Below are 16,452 nucleotides of genomic sequence, written 5' to 3'. Positions count from 1 at the left end.
TGGTGATATAGATCTCTATGCAAATGGAACAAAATTTATAAATACATTGCTGACTTTATAACATGAGTTTTGTTGACGCTTCTGTTAATGATTGTTAAATGCAGAGGAAAAAATGAGATAGGGAGATTGATCTTGTCCCTACACTTTTTTTTTTTCCCTGTATGTGTTAATTCATAAATGTACATAAACATAGTAATTATGTATATGTTTATGTATGTGTATGTTTATGAGCGAGGCAAACAATATTTATGAATCTGACAGTTTGCTTGGTGAGATTAACTTCTCCAGAAGAAAATAAATCCAGTACTTACACTAGTATGTACTTAGGCAGCATAGGTATTACAAAGTACTACTTAAACATCTACTTAGAGTAGGATATAGACAGATGTGCTTTACTAAAAGAGGGTCTAATCCAGGAATTAAAACTGTCCAACATAAGTTATAAGTTTCTGTGGTGCTGTAGTATCCTTTGGTTTAGTAAAAGTGAGTTTTCTGGTAGTACTGTCTTAAGTAAAATGCAAACTGTTCATCAGAGTTCAGCTGAGCTTTGCAGCCTTTTGCTCATTTGAAAAAAAAAACAATAACTTTCTGCTAAACAGAGTTGCAGCAAGCACGTTGTCAGACTGTACCTTATGGATCACCCAAACAAGGTGGTTTTCAAGAGAGTATAAAGGACTTTGTACTTCAGTCAGAGGGGGAGTTATATTTTATTTCTGTAAGGCGTTGAAAATCCCTATTATTAGATTGAATATATGTACCCAGAAATGTACTACTTATATCTGAATGACTTTGAAGCTACTATTTGCTTTAATAAGGAGAGAAGGCTTTTAAAATCATGCCTTTGCTGACATACTAATGATTTGCAAACCCATTCAACCATTTTTGGGAATGGGGCTTGAAAGGATAGTAAGTTACCACAAATTCATTGAAAACAGGCAGCTAAGGTAAAACAGTAGAAAATCAGGAGTGTGCAACACTGAAAAGAGCAAGAACTAGTGCAGGTTGTTCTCTGGATTTAAGTTGTACTAGTGTTAAGAATTTATCTTAACAGAATTAATAGTTTTGTTTAGAAGACATTTAAATATTATTGTATTATTACTTTAGAAAGCACATTAAAGTGCAAGCTATATTGTGACTGGTATTAAAATGGTTTTTAGTTTTTGTAATTTTTTTGCTCAGAATAACTGCAAAAGGATCTTTGAATTGCATCTTCTAGTCTGAGTACAGTAGAGTAAAAGCTCTACATAAACTATGCAACTAAAGCTGGTGTTACAAAATTAACAGAACTTTCACTTGTTTTGTAAAAAGCTTGAAGGCAGTTTATACAGATATTTGTCTTTTTTTTTTTTTTTTTTAAGATTATCTCACTCTCTAAAAGTGTATTTTTTTATAACACAGTAATTGTTTTGACATTATGAACACTTCCTTGATCCCCATTAACAATAACTTTCTCCTTCTGTAACGTCTGATACAATGTTTTGTGATTTTTTTTTGAAGAAAGTGGTTCTAGTCATTTTAGTTCATTACCTTGTTGCCTTCTAATAACTTTTTTCAATTGAGTAAAAGTTGAATTCATACATACACAGTTATACATAGAAAAAAAACATTATGAATTGTCTTTTGTTTTCTAAAAATTTTGTTTAACATGTTAAACGCCTTATGCTTTTTGTAAATAGCTTTCACCTGTAGTCTATAGCTGCCTTATACCTTTTGATTTGCCTTGTTTCCATGCCAATAAGATCTTACCAAACCTGGCCAGAATCTACTGTCTCGTATACTTGTAAAATTTTTCTGATTACTGATGCAACTGATTTATTTTTGTCAGTAAAACCTTATTACTATATGAAACAGTGTGAGTTGACTACAAAGCAAGAGTAGAGATTAATCTGATAGAAAGCTCAGTACCAAAAAAAAAAAAAAGCTTTTTTTCATTGTCCAACTGTTTCCATTAATTGTTCAAATATGTGTAGCATACCAGCAGATGGAGCTGAAATACCACAGAACGTAAAGCATTTCAAGTACACAGACTTCTTGTGGAGATGTTAAAAAAAAAAAAAAAAAAAAAAATAGTAGTATGAAATTACAACGGCTTAGTTCAAGCACCAAATTAACACTTCTTACTTATTTGTTTTGTAGTTCTGAGTCCACAGATGCAAGAAGAGACCAATGAAAAAGAAGATGAGATAACTGATGAAAATATTGTTGATTTGCAACAGTTTGTACCAGTGGGTGGCGTGTACCATATCGATGCACTGCAGCTTCCACCTCAGGTCAAACAAGTCAAGAACTGGAATATGGTGGAGGTGAGTGAAAAAATGTATTACACCTCATGGAGTCTTCATCCCTGAAGAGCTGTTCTGGAGTTGTTTCACCATAGTATGTATGCAGTTTATATATATGTTGGTTTCTTGAGCAATGAACTAAAGGACCAAGTTATGAAATCGTGTTTTCAGTTAGACATAGCCAATTTTTGGAGCAGCATTTACTGAAGCACGCATTTGATCAGTGTTCATCAGCACAGCTAGCATGGATACATTAAATTGTTGTGCTGTAAATGCTCTAGGGTGAAATAAAAGCAAAGCCCGACATTCTTTTTTTTTTTTTTTTTTGGTCTATGAAAAGTACATTTAAGGAAGTATGGTAACAAAATTACTGCCCACTCAATTCTGGGCTCTGCAAGGTATAGATGGTCTATAGAAAACACATCATAGTTCTCCTACTTGTGGTGCCTTATGCAGCATTAACCTATGTCACAGTTTTTATTGTGAGATTGAAAACCATTAATAAGTGAAATTCACATACAGACTAAGAAAGCAGGACTGTGAACAGATTAAGAAGTATGGGATCTTCCTTTCTAGCCACATGCAGAGACCTGCCTTACCAATTGAGTTTGACTTCTTTCATTACCTTTGACACTGTGCAAGCAAATTGGAGCTGTATCTCTTCTTGCCTGTGAAGTGCTCTTGTTTACTTTGAGTACCGTGAATCTATTAAGGAATGATTCCACTTAACTTTGTGGTGCTGCCTGAAAAGTGCCACAGACAGCATGCAAAGGGTTCAACTGCCCATTGGTACTTACCTTGAATACTGTCTTCAGTGGTATAGTTCCCATGAAGGGAAACGTTTACTGCAGCAGACCTTGTGCTGATTTCTATATTAGGGGGTTTCACGTTAATGCTTGTTAAAAGTAAAGCAAAATACTTTAGCAGGAAGATGTAAGAAAAATCTTTTTTGGAAGTGGGCCATGTTAGCCAACAATTTCAACTAGTAAATTTTAAATTGTATGTTAGGAAACTCCACAGGTAACTAGGTGGATTTAAAAAACAAATTCAGGCTACTGCATTTTCTAATAAGTGTTTTTGTTCGTCCTTTTTGCATTTTGCTAAAGTTACTTGACAGTGGCTTGGAGGCATACAGATATCCCCCAGAAGAGTCTGACGATACCCCATATCCACCAATACAGATAACGCTTAGGCTTTCTGACAACGTGATCTATTGCGAGGAGCCTGTGATAGCCCGATGGGATCCTGCAGGTACCAACTTAAGATAAATGTATTTCGTTTAACTAATGGACTCGATACATAATTTCAAATATTTCAGAAAGTTATCAGTTAAGAAAAGAGCCAATTCACAGCCAAGAAATAGTTAACACAAAACTCCCTTAACTAATTTGTGTGTTTTTTGTTTTGTTTTCTGGTTTGATTCTGCATCATATGTAATCAGGGACTGCTCAAGGATTTTCACTAACTTTTTTTTCTTTCATATTAATGGGTGTAGTAGTGAACTGTATACCACAAATGACATTTTGATACAGCAAAGTCCTATGAAGTCCACTTTGAGCCAAATTACCCCCTAACTACATGTAGTCATATTACCTCAAAATATTAAATGTTAAAAAAAAAAGTATACATTACCTCTGATGTTACGTCATTAAAGGTAATAGAACTTAAGATAGTTCAATGTTTCAAGTTACTGTTGGAAATAAGGTTGAAGAGTGCTATATCCTACATTAAAAAAAGATACAAATACTAACATAACTTTCTTTTGAGCTTAGCGAGCTTTCACATCAGAATTAGTCTAATTTTGTACTTAAAGGAGAGAAGGTTTTTGCCTTAAATGAATTCTCTTTACTTTGTGCTTTATCTTATCCAACTCTGAATATCAGTTTACCTAGGATATCTTTTACTAATTCTTCACCAGTACATATTACAAGCAGAAACTTTATGTATATGTTTTTTCTTTTTGCATCTCTTGTAAAGGCCAACAGTGGAGAACTGATGGCATCAGCAACATAACATATGAAACACAGAAAAGTATCACTTTTGAGATGGGTGCCTTTCATACAATAGCACTTCTCCAGAACGTTCATCTCAACATGCCATATCAGGCATGGGAATTGCGGCCTATTGGTATAAATGAAGCACTACTTACAGTTACTACAGTCTTTGCAGAAGTTCAGATACAAATTAAGGTACTATTTTTTCTTAAAACACTGGTAGTTTGTTTTTTAAAAAACAGAATTTTCACTGTCCTTTCTTAAGAACGTGGGATGGTTCCACAAGAGCAACTTGAATCTCACTCCTTTGCTATTGAAAATAAGGAAGGAACTACTCCAAGCTCTAATGTAAACACCAATATTATTGGTGATTTATTTTTTCTGTGAATTGGTCAAAAGAAAGCATCTGTTCTGCAACATTCCGTTAAGTTCTTTGATATTGATACTACTTTGCTAGTCAGCTGCTTCACTGGCATGTGAGAAGTATTGCTCTCTCTTACTGCAAAACTGCACAAAAAGAACTGAGCATTTCAAGCAACCTGCTTTTTTGAACCGTTAGAAAGAACAAATACCAAGTTATGCGTGATTGTGCATATCTTCCTTGTCATATAAATCAATATCTGTTACTAAAACGACAGTGTGATCATAAGTGTGGACCAGTAAACCAGTGTCAGTTCTGAAATACAACAGTAAAATGGCTTCCTACAAGATCTGTGAATGTTTAAAGACGAGGATGATAGCTAATGTAGGTAATATCCAGGATAGAAAAGGAGCAAATAAGCTATTTTTGGCTTCAGGTATCAATGACGTTAGTCATCAGTAAGATGCTTTGATTGGTTTATACAACAGGGTAATCAGTGTATGGTGGCTGCAGTCACAGTGGAAGAGAAGGATGTGCTTTCTCACCTGACAGGAAAATGGATATGTCCCATCACCTTAAGAAAAGTTTTGAAGGAGGCTGGTGTGAATATTTTCCCAGGAGAGTATTCATATAAATACGTCTCTGTGAACAAGAAGGTGAGTGGGCTTCCCCCCCCCAAACTTTCTCAGGGAGGCAACATTTTCTTGTATGAGGACCTATTGTACAGAATGAGGATGAGTGTCCGTGCAGCTTAGCCAGTGGATTCTGCTTAAAACAAGCTTTTTCTTACCTTCATATAAAGTAGAGATTTAGTGGATGCATATCTTCTAACTGTACTTTTGCATTACAGGCTCCCCTAACAGAAGTTAGGGCATACCAACAGATGGCCCTGGTTGCATCCGCCTTTGCTTTTGGCTGGAGCAAATGGAATCTAGAAGCGGGTCAAGATCAAGTAGTGTTCAAGGTTTGTAGCTTTAGACCAAATGTCTAGAGACCAACCAGTACAGAAGCATATCACAGAAAAGACAAATAACTTTCCTCATTTATGCTCATTTCAAACAATCTTCAGGCTCTGACCTAATGCTTAGTGCAGCAGTTAAGATTCGGGGTGACTGTTTCACATAATAGTATTTTGTTTAGCAAAACTTCAGTGCCTACTTCTCCACTGCTTCACACCTCAAGCCCATTCCTCACAAATGTAAGTTTCAGTAACAAAGATACTTGCTAATGTGCTAAGATGTATAGCTGACAGGTCAGATATTGAGGCTCTAGCTGAAGCTGGGATGACACAGGTGGATGCTGATTTTTCAGCAAGTAGCTTACTACGGGGCTATCAAAAGCCCCCTCAATTACCATCTAGAAGTTTTCTTGGCTTTGTATGTGTTTTCAGTTGTTCTGTACTGTAAAGAAGGGAATAAGCAACTTGAGTTGATAAGTTTCCCTCTGTAAACTAAAAAAAAATGTGGTTAAAACTTCTCCCAGACACCGTAATACTCTCAGTTATGACTGTGGATATAGAACATATCATACTGCTGAAATCTTGAGAGATCTTGAGTTAGACTAAGACTTTAACACAAATGCAAATGTTTAGCCCAGTTCTTAATCCCAGCAGGAAGAAGTAAAGTGTATGATGCCTGTTGCACCTAGCTACTCTTTTCATATGAGTCAGGAACAGCAAGAAAGCTAGAGTGACCAACCTTGCATTTTATAGAGGCAAACAAGATGAAGATTTTGATACATGGTACACACACATTTACTTAAAAATATAATACTATTTTAACAGTTCAAAGCAATGCTTTGTGTTTTTTTTTTTTTTTTTTCCTGTATTACACTCGTAAGTACACTAGAACTTAGAATTTTATACTAGAATTTGTTCTTTGTCAGTGTCATGGACTTCATCTTACAGCCCATTTTTTTTCTGCACTAGGTAGGTGAGCATCTTAAAGATGATTTTGTCAAAGACTGGTCTCTTTACATGTTTAATGGTCAGAGAGCCCTGAAACTCAAGATCACAGAAACCAGTGAAGCGTTTTCAAAAGAGCTAGAAGAAGATTCTGAATTTCACTCCACACTCTACCATATGCTTAAAGACTTTGCCAGCAAAGAAGCAATTGATAGAGTGAGTACAGCTAACTTCCTGTTTATTGATGTTGTATTTCAGCTGCTCCTTGCTACAAGAGTTTTAACATACTCATAAATACCGCATGCTTTCCTTTAAAACTTTATTATCAAAAGCTTTCAATAAAGTTACATTTTAAGTCTTTAATCGTTTTCTATTCAAATTATTGGAACAGGTTTAATGACTAAAGTGTAACCATCTTATTTTTGTTAAAATAAGTTATTTATTCTCTTGTGGCTGGACCATTTAGTCATGCCTACTGTTAGCTATGTTCAAAATCACTAACTGTTTTATTCTATATCTGAATGGAATTAAGACACTCTTAGGTACTTGAAAAGAACTTCTGTCAGAATAAGGAAAAAATATTTTCTCAATTTCAAGTCACACTTAAAAAAAAATCCCCCGCTAACACCCACAACCCAAACAAACCAACTGAAACATGTAACCTTAAATACAGTATCTCAGCTTCTCATACTGTCAACCAGAACTCAGAAGGATAACTTTACAAAATTCAGAACCTTTGTTATACTGGGGGTGGTCCATTGTGTTGAAGTCCTGTATACGGCCACAACAGTTGCTGTAGTGAAGTCCAGGAGTCCCCAGTGCCGACAGGTGCTGCATCTGCTGGTCTTTGAAGAGACAACCCAGTGAGGAAGCTTGTAAAAGCAGCAAGCAGTACCAGGATGGAAACAGAAACCCAGAGAGTTTTGTTAGCGTTGGAAAAGGAAGTCTTGAAATGGGATGCCCATGATGACACTAAGTTGCACCTGTAGAAAAGAGTAAGTCATGTAGTAGTTCCATCTTTCTTCAAAAATAGGAACCCCTCTCCCCACCCTTACCCCAAAAACAAAACAAACCAAAGCTTATAACAAACAACGATCAGAAGTGACAAGGTAGCTGACGCATTGGGAGCTATGTACAGTGATAGCTTGCATTTCACAGACTTCAGTTAACTAGTTTTTGATAAGCTGTTTAGGTGATGGACTTGACCCATAAGCTCTGTTCAAGCAGCCACGCTCCCTATACCGCACCATATGTCTGAAGAGGATTCACAAATACTACCTTGCAGATTGTGAAGAATTCATCGTGCTTATAGAAAAACACTAAAAGTACTGGCTTAAAGCTTTGTTTTCTAGGGCTTTGGTGCCTTCTGTGAAGTTAGGTGAGGAAAGGCTTCTGCCTAATAGCCAAACTTTAAACCTCTCACAAAATTGGTACCTCTATCCTTTGTCAAACAGTAGGAAGAAAGTATATTTTTCTTGCCATCTTTTCAGTTTTACATACTAGCGTGTAACTGTCTCATTTCCCCTTTGATTGGGAATACTTAAAGTGTAGGTTTAGCATAGGGTATCAATGCAGAACATGCATTCTCTGCAGATAAATTGTATAACCCCTTTTCTGTAGGGCAGTTTAGGGGCTTGCAGGGGATGCTTCTTTAAGACAGCACTCTTTTGACCTGTGAGATCCGGAGAAGTTAGCTGCAATGACCCTGTTAATCTTGATAACTACTTGTCCCTCAGTTTGTGTCAAAGCTGCTGTTAAGCATTGCACAGGACTCACTACTTAAGGTTAGTTATGACTCCCTGGTGGGGTGAGCCTCTGGCACTTTATATTACTCATTCCTGGCTGGTTTGTTTCAAAAGTCAGGATTAACAACCAAGCCATAAGCTACAGCTTTGGTTCCTCTTCCCATGTCCAACCACTACTTTACCTCATGACCATTTTGGGGAATACTTACGCTGTCTCCAGGTTCCATTTTGATGGACAGTTTCCTGTTTCAGAGACGCTTTCCTTTCTTGATGTTTCTTCTTGCACTTCAGCAGGCAATTCTGACTGCTCATTTCTGTAAGCAAGCATCAACAGTTTGAAAGCTTTTCTATCAAGCATTTGATTTCACAGAGCTCGCCCTGCGTTCACTTTATAGCCCTGATCAGGTTAGTGACAGGTGAAGAGTTCATTGAAAATAAACAAACCCTGCATGCATACCTTGGAGGATGTTTCTCTTCAACTTACTTTGTTTCCGAATGTTCATTCTCATACTCTGCCCAGGAATACGTGCTAATGAATCGCTGTAGTGAAGGACGCTTCTCATTTTGCTTTGCTCCTAGTCGGCCCCTGTCATATTTGAAACACATTTGGTTTACTTTTCCCCCAGATACCCAGCATGAAATTAGAAATTCTGCACCAGCTTACTCATTTGGTTGGGACGCAGATAAATAAGCTTCAAAATTAGTTGCCTGATTTTTTTTTTTTTATTATTAAACTACATCCATCAGTGTCAGCTGCCTAGTTTTTAGATTTGATTTCTAATGCAAGACAGTCAAGGTAATTTTTCTTCTAGTTTCTCAACCCTTAATTAAAAGGGAAGCTGTAACGTTTAGTCACAAAGGCTTATTTCTGTATTGAAGCACGGGGAACTAACATGAAAGATGTAGCCTAATAATATTATGCCTCAAGATGCTCAATACAGGCACAGTTTGAGCTGAAAAATGTTTAACCCTATTCAAAGAAAAGCCAAGTAACTTTACCAGCTGCTTGATCTCCTGTTGAGTTTATCACTCCATTCATCTCCATCAGTTTCTTGTAGTTGGGCCTAGAGAAGAAGTTTAAGCCACTTTACTGCATTTGCCTTTTCCCACCAAAACCCAGCCAGTTATGAGAAGGGTGAAGCACCTCAATGTCTGGGAACCCTTACTTACCAGCGGTAACCCAACACCTGCATTTCCAGCACTCCTAGGCACTGTTGCAATGCTAACTCTTCGTAGGGATGATGGTGGCTACACAAATAAAAGGCATTACTGGCTCTATCAGGGAATGACTGGATTACTCACTGAGCACACAAACACCATCTGTTGTTGTATGAACTGTATAGAAACTAGAAGTTGTTGCTTAGCTTGAAGTGACACAGAGAGAAGAGTTGAATCATAAGCACAGCCCAAACCATACACTTTTAAAAGCAGCATCTTTCCACAGTAATTGGTCCTCCTACTTCCCCAGGCATCTAAAGTGAAGCTGGATACACAGCTTCCAGCAAAATACCAGAACTGAATATGTCTAAATTCTCCTAATGACCCTCACAGGAGTTCCTACAGTCAATATGAATTTCTCCCATCTATTTTTTCATCTCTCTGCTAAACCCTTCTTCTGTAAGCCCAATGAAAGAACCACATGTGAACAACAGTTTTTAACCACTACAAGAACGCAGAGCCATTTCAGCTTCTGTGAACACCTCATCTACCATAAATGGGACCACATGCAGTTCCCTCAGGCTGGGAGGAGGGTCAATTGAACATATATCCTCGTGTCTGATGACATCAGCCAATATCTGAGACAGAAAACCACTAAGTCATGCATGCATCAGAGCACCAGCACATGACAAGGCAAAGGAAACCACACACAGACGCTTAACACATTTGAAATTTCACATTAACCTTTAAGGGCCATACCTTGAAGTTAAAGGAATTGGATAGCTTTTTATTTGTAGATTCATCTGTGAAGAGATTGAACATCAGAAAGGTTTACAAGAATGTAATGAGCTTTAGTTGGAACTAGAGGTCTGACTTTTTGCGTTAGTTCAGCAGAGAGCTCATCAAATTGCTCCCAGAAAGCAGAAATGAGACTTAAGGGGATAAAAGCTCTCTATTTCATTAGATAAGTTGTTAACATTCACACATCATACGTCCTCTACAGGGATCAAATTCAACCATTATCAAAGATCAAAGTCAAACGTCCTGTTTTAGGTTAATCTCTTACAGTCAACAGCTTGTAGCCAAAAAGGAAAGAGCAGCCTGTAATTTAGAAGGCTCCTGAGAAAATTTTACTAGTGCACAAGTAAGACTGTCCTTTCCACTTATAAAATACATGCTCCATTTTTTTATTTATTTTTTTTAGATTTTAATACTTGTCCTGGAAAAGCCGTAAGTGCACAACACTGTCTGAAAACCTGACCACCGTACCATGTGTGTAAAGGGGGAAATTCAGAGCACCTGCACTTATGGAGTCTGTGATTCATACTCAGAAAAAGAGCAGAAAGCATCTGTAAAGAACAGTCAAAATTCAGCTACTTAGAAATAGCTACTGGGAATGCTCCAGTGTGAGTGAACACCCAAATATTCTACTTGAAAGAAGTAAGATCATCACCACCAAATGCAACGCACTTTTTCTGAAAGCTGCATACTTGTAATGTTTTCACCCTGTCCCAAGATTCCTGGCAATTTATACAGAGTTTACAATTGTTTCCATATTGTTAGCATATTGCCATTTCTTCCTTTGATTTTAGGAAAGGAGGTGCATCAGCTGTATAACCTCTCCACCTAAAGTGTTGACCTTTAATTAGCTAAGGGTCTGTCTGGCCCCTGGCCAGCCATGGAAAGGCTAAGCAGCTTTGCTTAGGTTACCTCGATCTCCAAGAGAGCTAAACGATCTCTCATTCTGGAGCAGGACCTGTTTCAGCTCCTCAAGTTCTGCATGCTCTTTTGTGTACATGCGCTTCAGGTTTTCCACATGTTGAATCATTACTTCCACAGCCTTGCTGACACGGCTCTCCTAAAAGGAAGAGACCAACAGCAGTAGGAAAAAAAAGTGTCTGAGGAACATCTTAATCTAAACATGATGCAGTTTTTTTCCCCTTGACCATCTACTGTCATCTTACATCATTGTGGATTAAAGTGAAACGATTTTGCATCATACTTGCTAAGTTTCACCATCTCTCATCTCATCAAAAACAGTGTGGCCAGCAGGGCAAGGGAGGTGATCCTCCCCTCTGCTCTGCTCTTGTGAGACCCCAGCTGGAGCCCTGTGTTCAGCTCTGGGGCCCCCAGCACAAGAAGGGCACGGACCTGTTCGAACAAGTCCGGAGGAGGACCACAAAGATGATCAAGGGGCTGGAGCACCTTTTCTCTGAAGACAGGCTGAGGGAGTTCGGATTGTTCAGCCTGGAGAAGAGAAGGCTCCAGAGAGACCTTACAGCAGCCTTCCAGTGCCTAAAGGGGGCCTACAGGAAAGCTGGGGAGGGACTCTTTGTCAGGGGGTGTAGTGATAGTTTAAACTCTCTTAGGACAAGGGGGAATTGTTTTAAATCTACCCTAAAAGGGTAGTTTTACGTCAGACATAAGGAAAAACAATTCACTGAGAGAGTGGTGAGGCATTGGCATGGGCTGCCCAGAGAAGCTGTGGATGCCCCATCCCTGGAGGTGTTCAAGGCCAGGCTGGATAGGGCTTTGGGCAGCCTGGTGTGGTGGGAGGTGTCCATGCCCATGGCAGGGGGGTTGGAACTAGGTGATCTGTAAGGTCCCTTCCAACCCAAACCGTTCAATGATCCCATGCCCAAGTTATGCAGGTCTCATTTCTTCAGTGATCCCCCTCACCCTAACATAGTTCAGAACATTTTCTGAATCGTTACAACTCCTCATTAACTTTCTCTGATCTACAGCCTCAACAGGCACCCACATTTACTAGTACTTATTGTCAAGAAAGATTCATACTATTCTTCAGCATTATACTACTACACGTAGCATTTGAGTAGATATTTGTCAACTTGCATAGGTTTAGCATATAAGCCTTGTCCAAAGCCCTGTTAAAATCCTTTCCATAAGGCAGGGATTTACCATTACAGTATAAAGACAATCATTACCACATCCTATTCTTGTACACTCTACTGTATACAGCCCTACGCTGCCTTTTTTTTTTTTTTTTTTCAAATCAGCACCACATTTTTGGTTGTGTTTTTGCACAGTGCTAGTGCAATGTAGCTGCTCTTACAATGCCTGAGATTTGTCATAATGATAATGCAAGCAGAGACGTGAGAAGAGAGAGCTAGGACTAAACTGTATCAGTTTGCTTCACATGCATGACATTCACACATTTAGATCTGGAATCAGCAGCCTAGCAAACAGGTAGTGCTATTCCTTAACATCTAGAAGCTTTTGTATAAGACACATGTACATAGTGTTACCTGATTAATAGCTCCCAACATCTCTGCTCTGCTGGCGACTCGGGCTGCATACTGGCTAAGGAACTGCAAGCTTTTCTGCAGCTTCTTAATAATTTCTTGTGCTTGGTTATCTTCTTCACACAAAGGAACTAAAGCCTAAAGAGGCACATTGGTAAGAAAAACAAATATGATCTATTAGTAAGAAGGGCAAACTCAAGTGATGGCACTGAGGGGCTGTGTTCAGGCTCACACAGTCTCAAGATTAGCATCCAACAGTCTCAGCTTACACTAACCTCTAACATCTTTAGAGCATTTGTGATCTCCTTTTTCAAGTTCTCTTCAGCCAAGTCGCGGGATCTTTCTTCAAGCCTCACCCTCTTGTCCAAGGTAAACAAGTCACATTTAAAACCTAGAGACAGTCTCAGAAATTCAGCCTGTTGTGGAGAAGAACAGATTTCAGAATAATCCAAGTGATGCAGACTTTTTTTTTTTTTTTTTTTTAAGTAGATCTGTATATTGAAGTGACATTTGGGAATATGCCCCATGAACAAAGCTACAGGTGAGATACAGAAGAGAAGCAAACATAGCTTGCTTCCCCAAAGACAGTCCTTTCCCTAAAGACAGTCCTCCCATCTGTAGTGGTGGGGGGAAATAACCTGCAACCAGAACAAGTAATATCCTGGCAGCATGCAGTATGTTATCTGTGTCCTTTGGGAGAGAAAAAAAAAAAGTCTTAAACCTGCACACTCTGCCTGGGAGGAGGTCACAGCTATGCTCCTCAACACTTACAAACATTTAATTTGCAGCGAATGTTTTGTTCAGCTTTACAGATTTCTACCTTATCTTGTCCCTTCAATAGTTTGTTGAATATGGAAACATATTGTTTATGCCAAGAGGGTTTAGAAAGATTTCAAAAACCAATTTACAGAAATACATCCAATTTGAGCTACTCAGTGGCATTCTTTTTAGATAGAACAAAATATTAGTGATGGCTATCTACAAGATCTTGCTGTTGTCCATGATATCTAAGGATACAAGCAGTTGAGACTTACTTCCACCTCTTTCTCATTAGGCGAATCACTGTAGGATAAGAAGAAAACAACCATGTAACAGATTGTAGCTCTAAATTCATACCTGCAGGTGATCACTGAAAGACAAAACACTTACAGCTCATTTTGCTTTGTTTTATCCCCTTTAATGCCACCTGCAATGGGTGAGCTCCCTGAGAAGAAGAAAAAAGAAGTTCTCAGACCAAAAATGGTTTCTGAAAGCATTTAAAGCTCTAACAGCAGCCATGGCTAAGGTTTCCAGCTCTTGCTGATAAAAGCACTGTGTACCTCAGTACATTGGGGTTAGAATGCCAGCTGAGACTGGAAAGCACTCTTGCACAGAGCCACAGAAGTTAGCTGTTTAGTCAGCTTCAACTAGTATCTTATTAGTATGGGAATGGTTAATTCTAGGCTTTGGTGCAAGTCCTCAGCCCATAGGTTCATCCCCCAGGATGTTACATGACTTACATCACTAGCTTTTACTCAACTCCAAAAGCAAAAGGTCAGGTGACCACAAAAGTGGAGGTGTCTAAGCACAGATTAGCAGAAACATTGTCCAGCTTATCTATACCATTTTACCCAAAACTCCAGTTAGTGTAAGGGGTGCTGCTTTATAAATCTTTGGGGAGGACATGCATGCCAGTTTCAAATAGCCTAGCTGCTTTGCAACTTCTAAGAAATTCTGTCTAGAGGAAGACTGAGTTAGATCAGTATCTGCAGAAATCAGAAGCAGGTTTTTGCTTGATAACATCTTCCTTTTGTCCACCGCTAGCCCATTCTGATTTTTTAACCGCAGCTACTACCCCTTAAAACAAAAACCCCACATAATAATTGGTGTAGTCCAGGCAGCTCTCTACAGCTGTTTACACAGCTGTTGGCACAAGTGACCAAGGTCTGCACTTCAGTAAGTTATGCAGATTAATTCAACAGCAAACTCTTACCTTTCCTGCTGGGAACTATGGCTGGTGTTACCTCACTCTGCTCTTTATTAGTTTCCTTTTCCAGGCCCATCTCCTAAAAGGAAGTCAGAGAGTAGTTGCAGTAAAGCAACAGCCACAAAAGCAGCGGTGGGGCCCGCGCCCTCCTCTGGTAGTCACTGCTCAGTCAAAGCAGTTTGACATTTCAGTGTCACTAGAATTCTTACCGGGTCTTTCTTTAAAAGATTTTGCAGTGAGGTTTTGTGTTCTTCTACCACAGGGCTGAATTCTTTCTTGATTAGATCAGGCCCTGGGAGGAAACATTCCAGAAAACAAGTGTAATAAAAGCAAAACAAGCCTCCAACACACTCAGAGTACTAGCCATTGACCAACAGGTCAAAAACCAAAAACAAATGAAAAACTGTAGCAAATGCCAGTAGAGGACATTAAGGAGAGGCAGGTAAGCATGCTGTAAAGGTATTAAGGAAGGAACGTGATAGTACATTATCTTTGGCTTGAAAATAGTAAGTCACAGTAAGAAGTGCTACACATTTGTGAGACATTCTTCTGATAGTAGTTGCTCTAAGTGAAGCCACAAAAGTAACAGTAATATTCTCTCAGCTAAGTGAATCTCAATTTGCTACCAGCAGGAATTTGTTATTTAGAGAGACCAATTATAATGAATATTTTGATGTCTATTAGCAAGGTAGCAAAAAGGTAGGTAGCAAAAAAAAAAATAATCACATGCACAAATTAATAGCAGAAGGGATGATCATTTATAATTCTCCTCTTTGCGAAAGATCAGACTTGATCTGATGTTTCACAACATGCTACATCAGCTACTATTACAGTATCCTGAGCATAACCAGATCATGAAATGCACACAGTTGTGGTATTTCAGGAGCCCATAAACTTCAAACATCCTGACACTTGGACTGTCCTTCGTACCTAAAAATGAACTAGCGGACTGATGATAGAGCCAACAAACGAACTCTTTGCCAGAATTGGTAAGTTTGAGAGTTGATGATGCCAGCTCAAATACAACACAAACTTGTAACAACCACAATCTAGAAGTTTAAAACATTCAAAAAGTAAACTACAGAATGACAGCTATTAAAAAGGGATTAATTTTATTTTATTTTATTTTTAAGAAACTGATGAAAATCTCAGAATTACATTAATTTTATGTGCAGCAGTAACTCTGGTAGCTATTTATACCTTTTAAAATATCTAGGTTTTTTTCCTTTCCATTTACATAGTCATGCACACATACACACAGATGCAAGCCAAAGAAACGGCACAAGTAAAAAAAAAAGTTTCACATCTGAAGTGCTTTCTCTTTTCAACCTTCACATTGACAGCATCCTCTGCTTAGTCTGCCTTTTGTCCCTGCTGACTTTTTGCAGCAGCCCTAAGTATCTGACCTGGCTCCCAAGCACCTTCAGAAGACATGGTGTGGTATTATTAAAAACCACAGGTGAGATTCATCAGTGTCTCCATTCTAATGCTAGAAAGGCTTTCTATTTGGAGGTGATGTACAACAAGCAGCAGGATCTCAGACTTTAAAGCTAAAGCTATTTGGACTCTTTTTGATCTGTTTTGCATATCTGTTTCCTCCTTGTCAAAGGCACCTACACCAGATATGAAAATTAACTGCAGAGGCAAATCAGTTGAAAGAAAATATATTTAAGTGAGGGGACTAAATTAGATTTCAGGAAGACTACTAAATAAAGAAAACCAAAAGACAACAGCAAAAAGAGATCTCGTATTTAGGTAAAGGTTAAAAAATAACTACAAG

General features: G+C 38.4%; 2 protein-coding genes across 10 annotated transcripts in view; one reads left to right on the top strand and one right to left on the bottom strand.

The window, feature by feature from the left end:
• LOC311429871 (GTPase KRas) overlaps positions 1 to 6,903 on the top strand; it is a 52,279-nt gene extending 45,376 nt beyond the window's left edge. For all 6 annotated transcript variants that reach the window (XM_084506124.1, XM_084506122.1, XM_084506121.1 and 3 more), the window contains 6 exons: positions 2,137 to 2,303; positions 3,389 to 3,533; positions 4,260 to 4,471; positions 5,126 to 5,293; positions 5,488 to 5,601; positions 6,565 to 6,903. In XM_084506124.1, coding sequence (XP_084362250.1) covers positions 2,137 to 2,303; positions 3,389 to 3,533; positions 4,260 to 4,471; positions 5,126 to 5,293; positions 5,488 to 5,601; positions 6,565 to 6,834 — 1,076 coding nt within the window. In that variant the 3' untranslated portion in view covers positions 6,835 to 6,903. The remainder of the gene's footprint in view (positions 1 to 2,136; positions 2,304 to 3,388; positions 3,534 to 4,259; positions 4,472 to 5,125; positions 5,294 to 5,487; positions 5,602 to 6,564) is intronic.
• IRAG2 (inositol 1,4,5-triphosphate receptor associated 2) overlaps positions 6,846 to 16,452 on the bottom strand; it is a 39,586-nt gene continuing 29,979 nt past the window's right edge. For all 4 annotated transcript variants that reach the window (XM_084506114.1, XM_084506115.1, XM_084506116.1 and 1 more), the window contains 13 exons: positions 14,882 to 14,964; positions 14,679 to 14,751; positions 13,856 to 13,910; positions 13,741 to 13,768; positions 12,982 to 13,122; positions 12,710 to 12,844; positions 11,154 to 11,301; positions 10,203 to 10,246; positions 9,456 to 9,533; positions 9,285 to 9,349; positions 8,770 to 8,871; positions 8,495 to 8,599; positions 6,846 to 7,523 (listed from right to left, as the gene is read on the bottom strand). In XM_084506114.1, the coding sequence (XP_084362240.1) occupies positions 7,280 to 7,523; positions 8,495 to 8,599; positions 8,770 to 8,871; positions 9,285 to 9,349; positions 9,456 to 9,533; positions 10,203 to 10,246; positions 11,154 to 11,301; positions 12,710 to 12,844; positions 12,982 to 13,122; positions 13,741 to 13,768; positions 13,856 to 13,910; positions 14,679 to 14,751; positions 14,882 to 14,964 (1,301 nt within the window). In that variant the 3' untranslated portion in view covers positions 6,846 to 7,279. The remainder of the gene's footprint in view (positions 7,524 to 8,494; positions 8,600 to 8,769; positions 8,872 to 9,284; positions 9,350 to 9,455; positions 9,534 to 10,202; positions 10,247 to 11,153; positions 11,302 to 12,709; positions 12,845 to 12,981; positions 13,123 to 13,740; positions 13,769 to 13,855; positions 13,911 to 14,678; positions 14,752 to 14,881; positions 14,965 to 16,452) is intronic.

The sequence above is a fragment of the Aythya ferina genome (assembly GCF_964211825.1).
Source record: "Aythya ferina genome assembly, chromosome: 1".
In the NCBI taxonomy this organism is placed as follows: Eukaryota; Metazoa; Chordata; class Aves; order Anseriformes; family Anatidae; genus Aythya; species Aythya ferina.
This window is presented reverse-complemented; position numbering and strand designations above follow the sequence as displayed.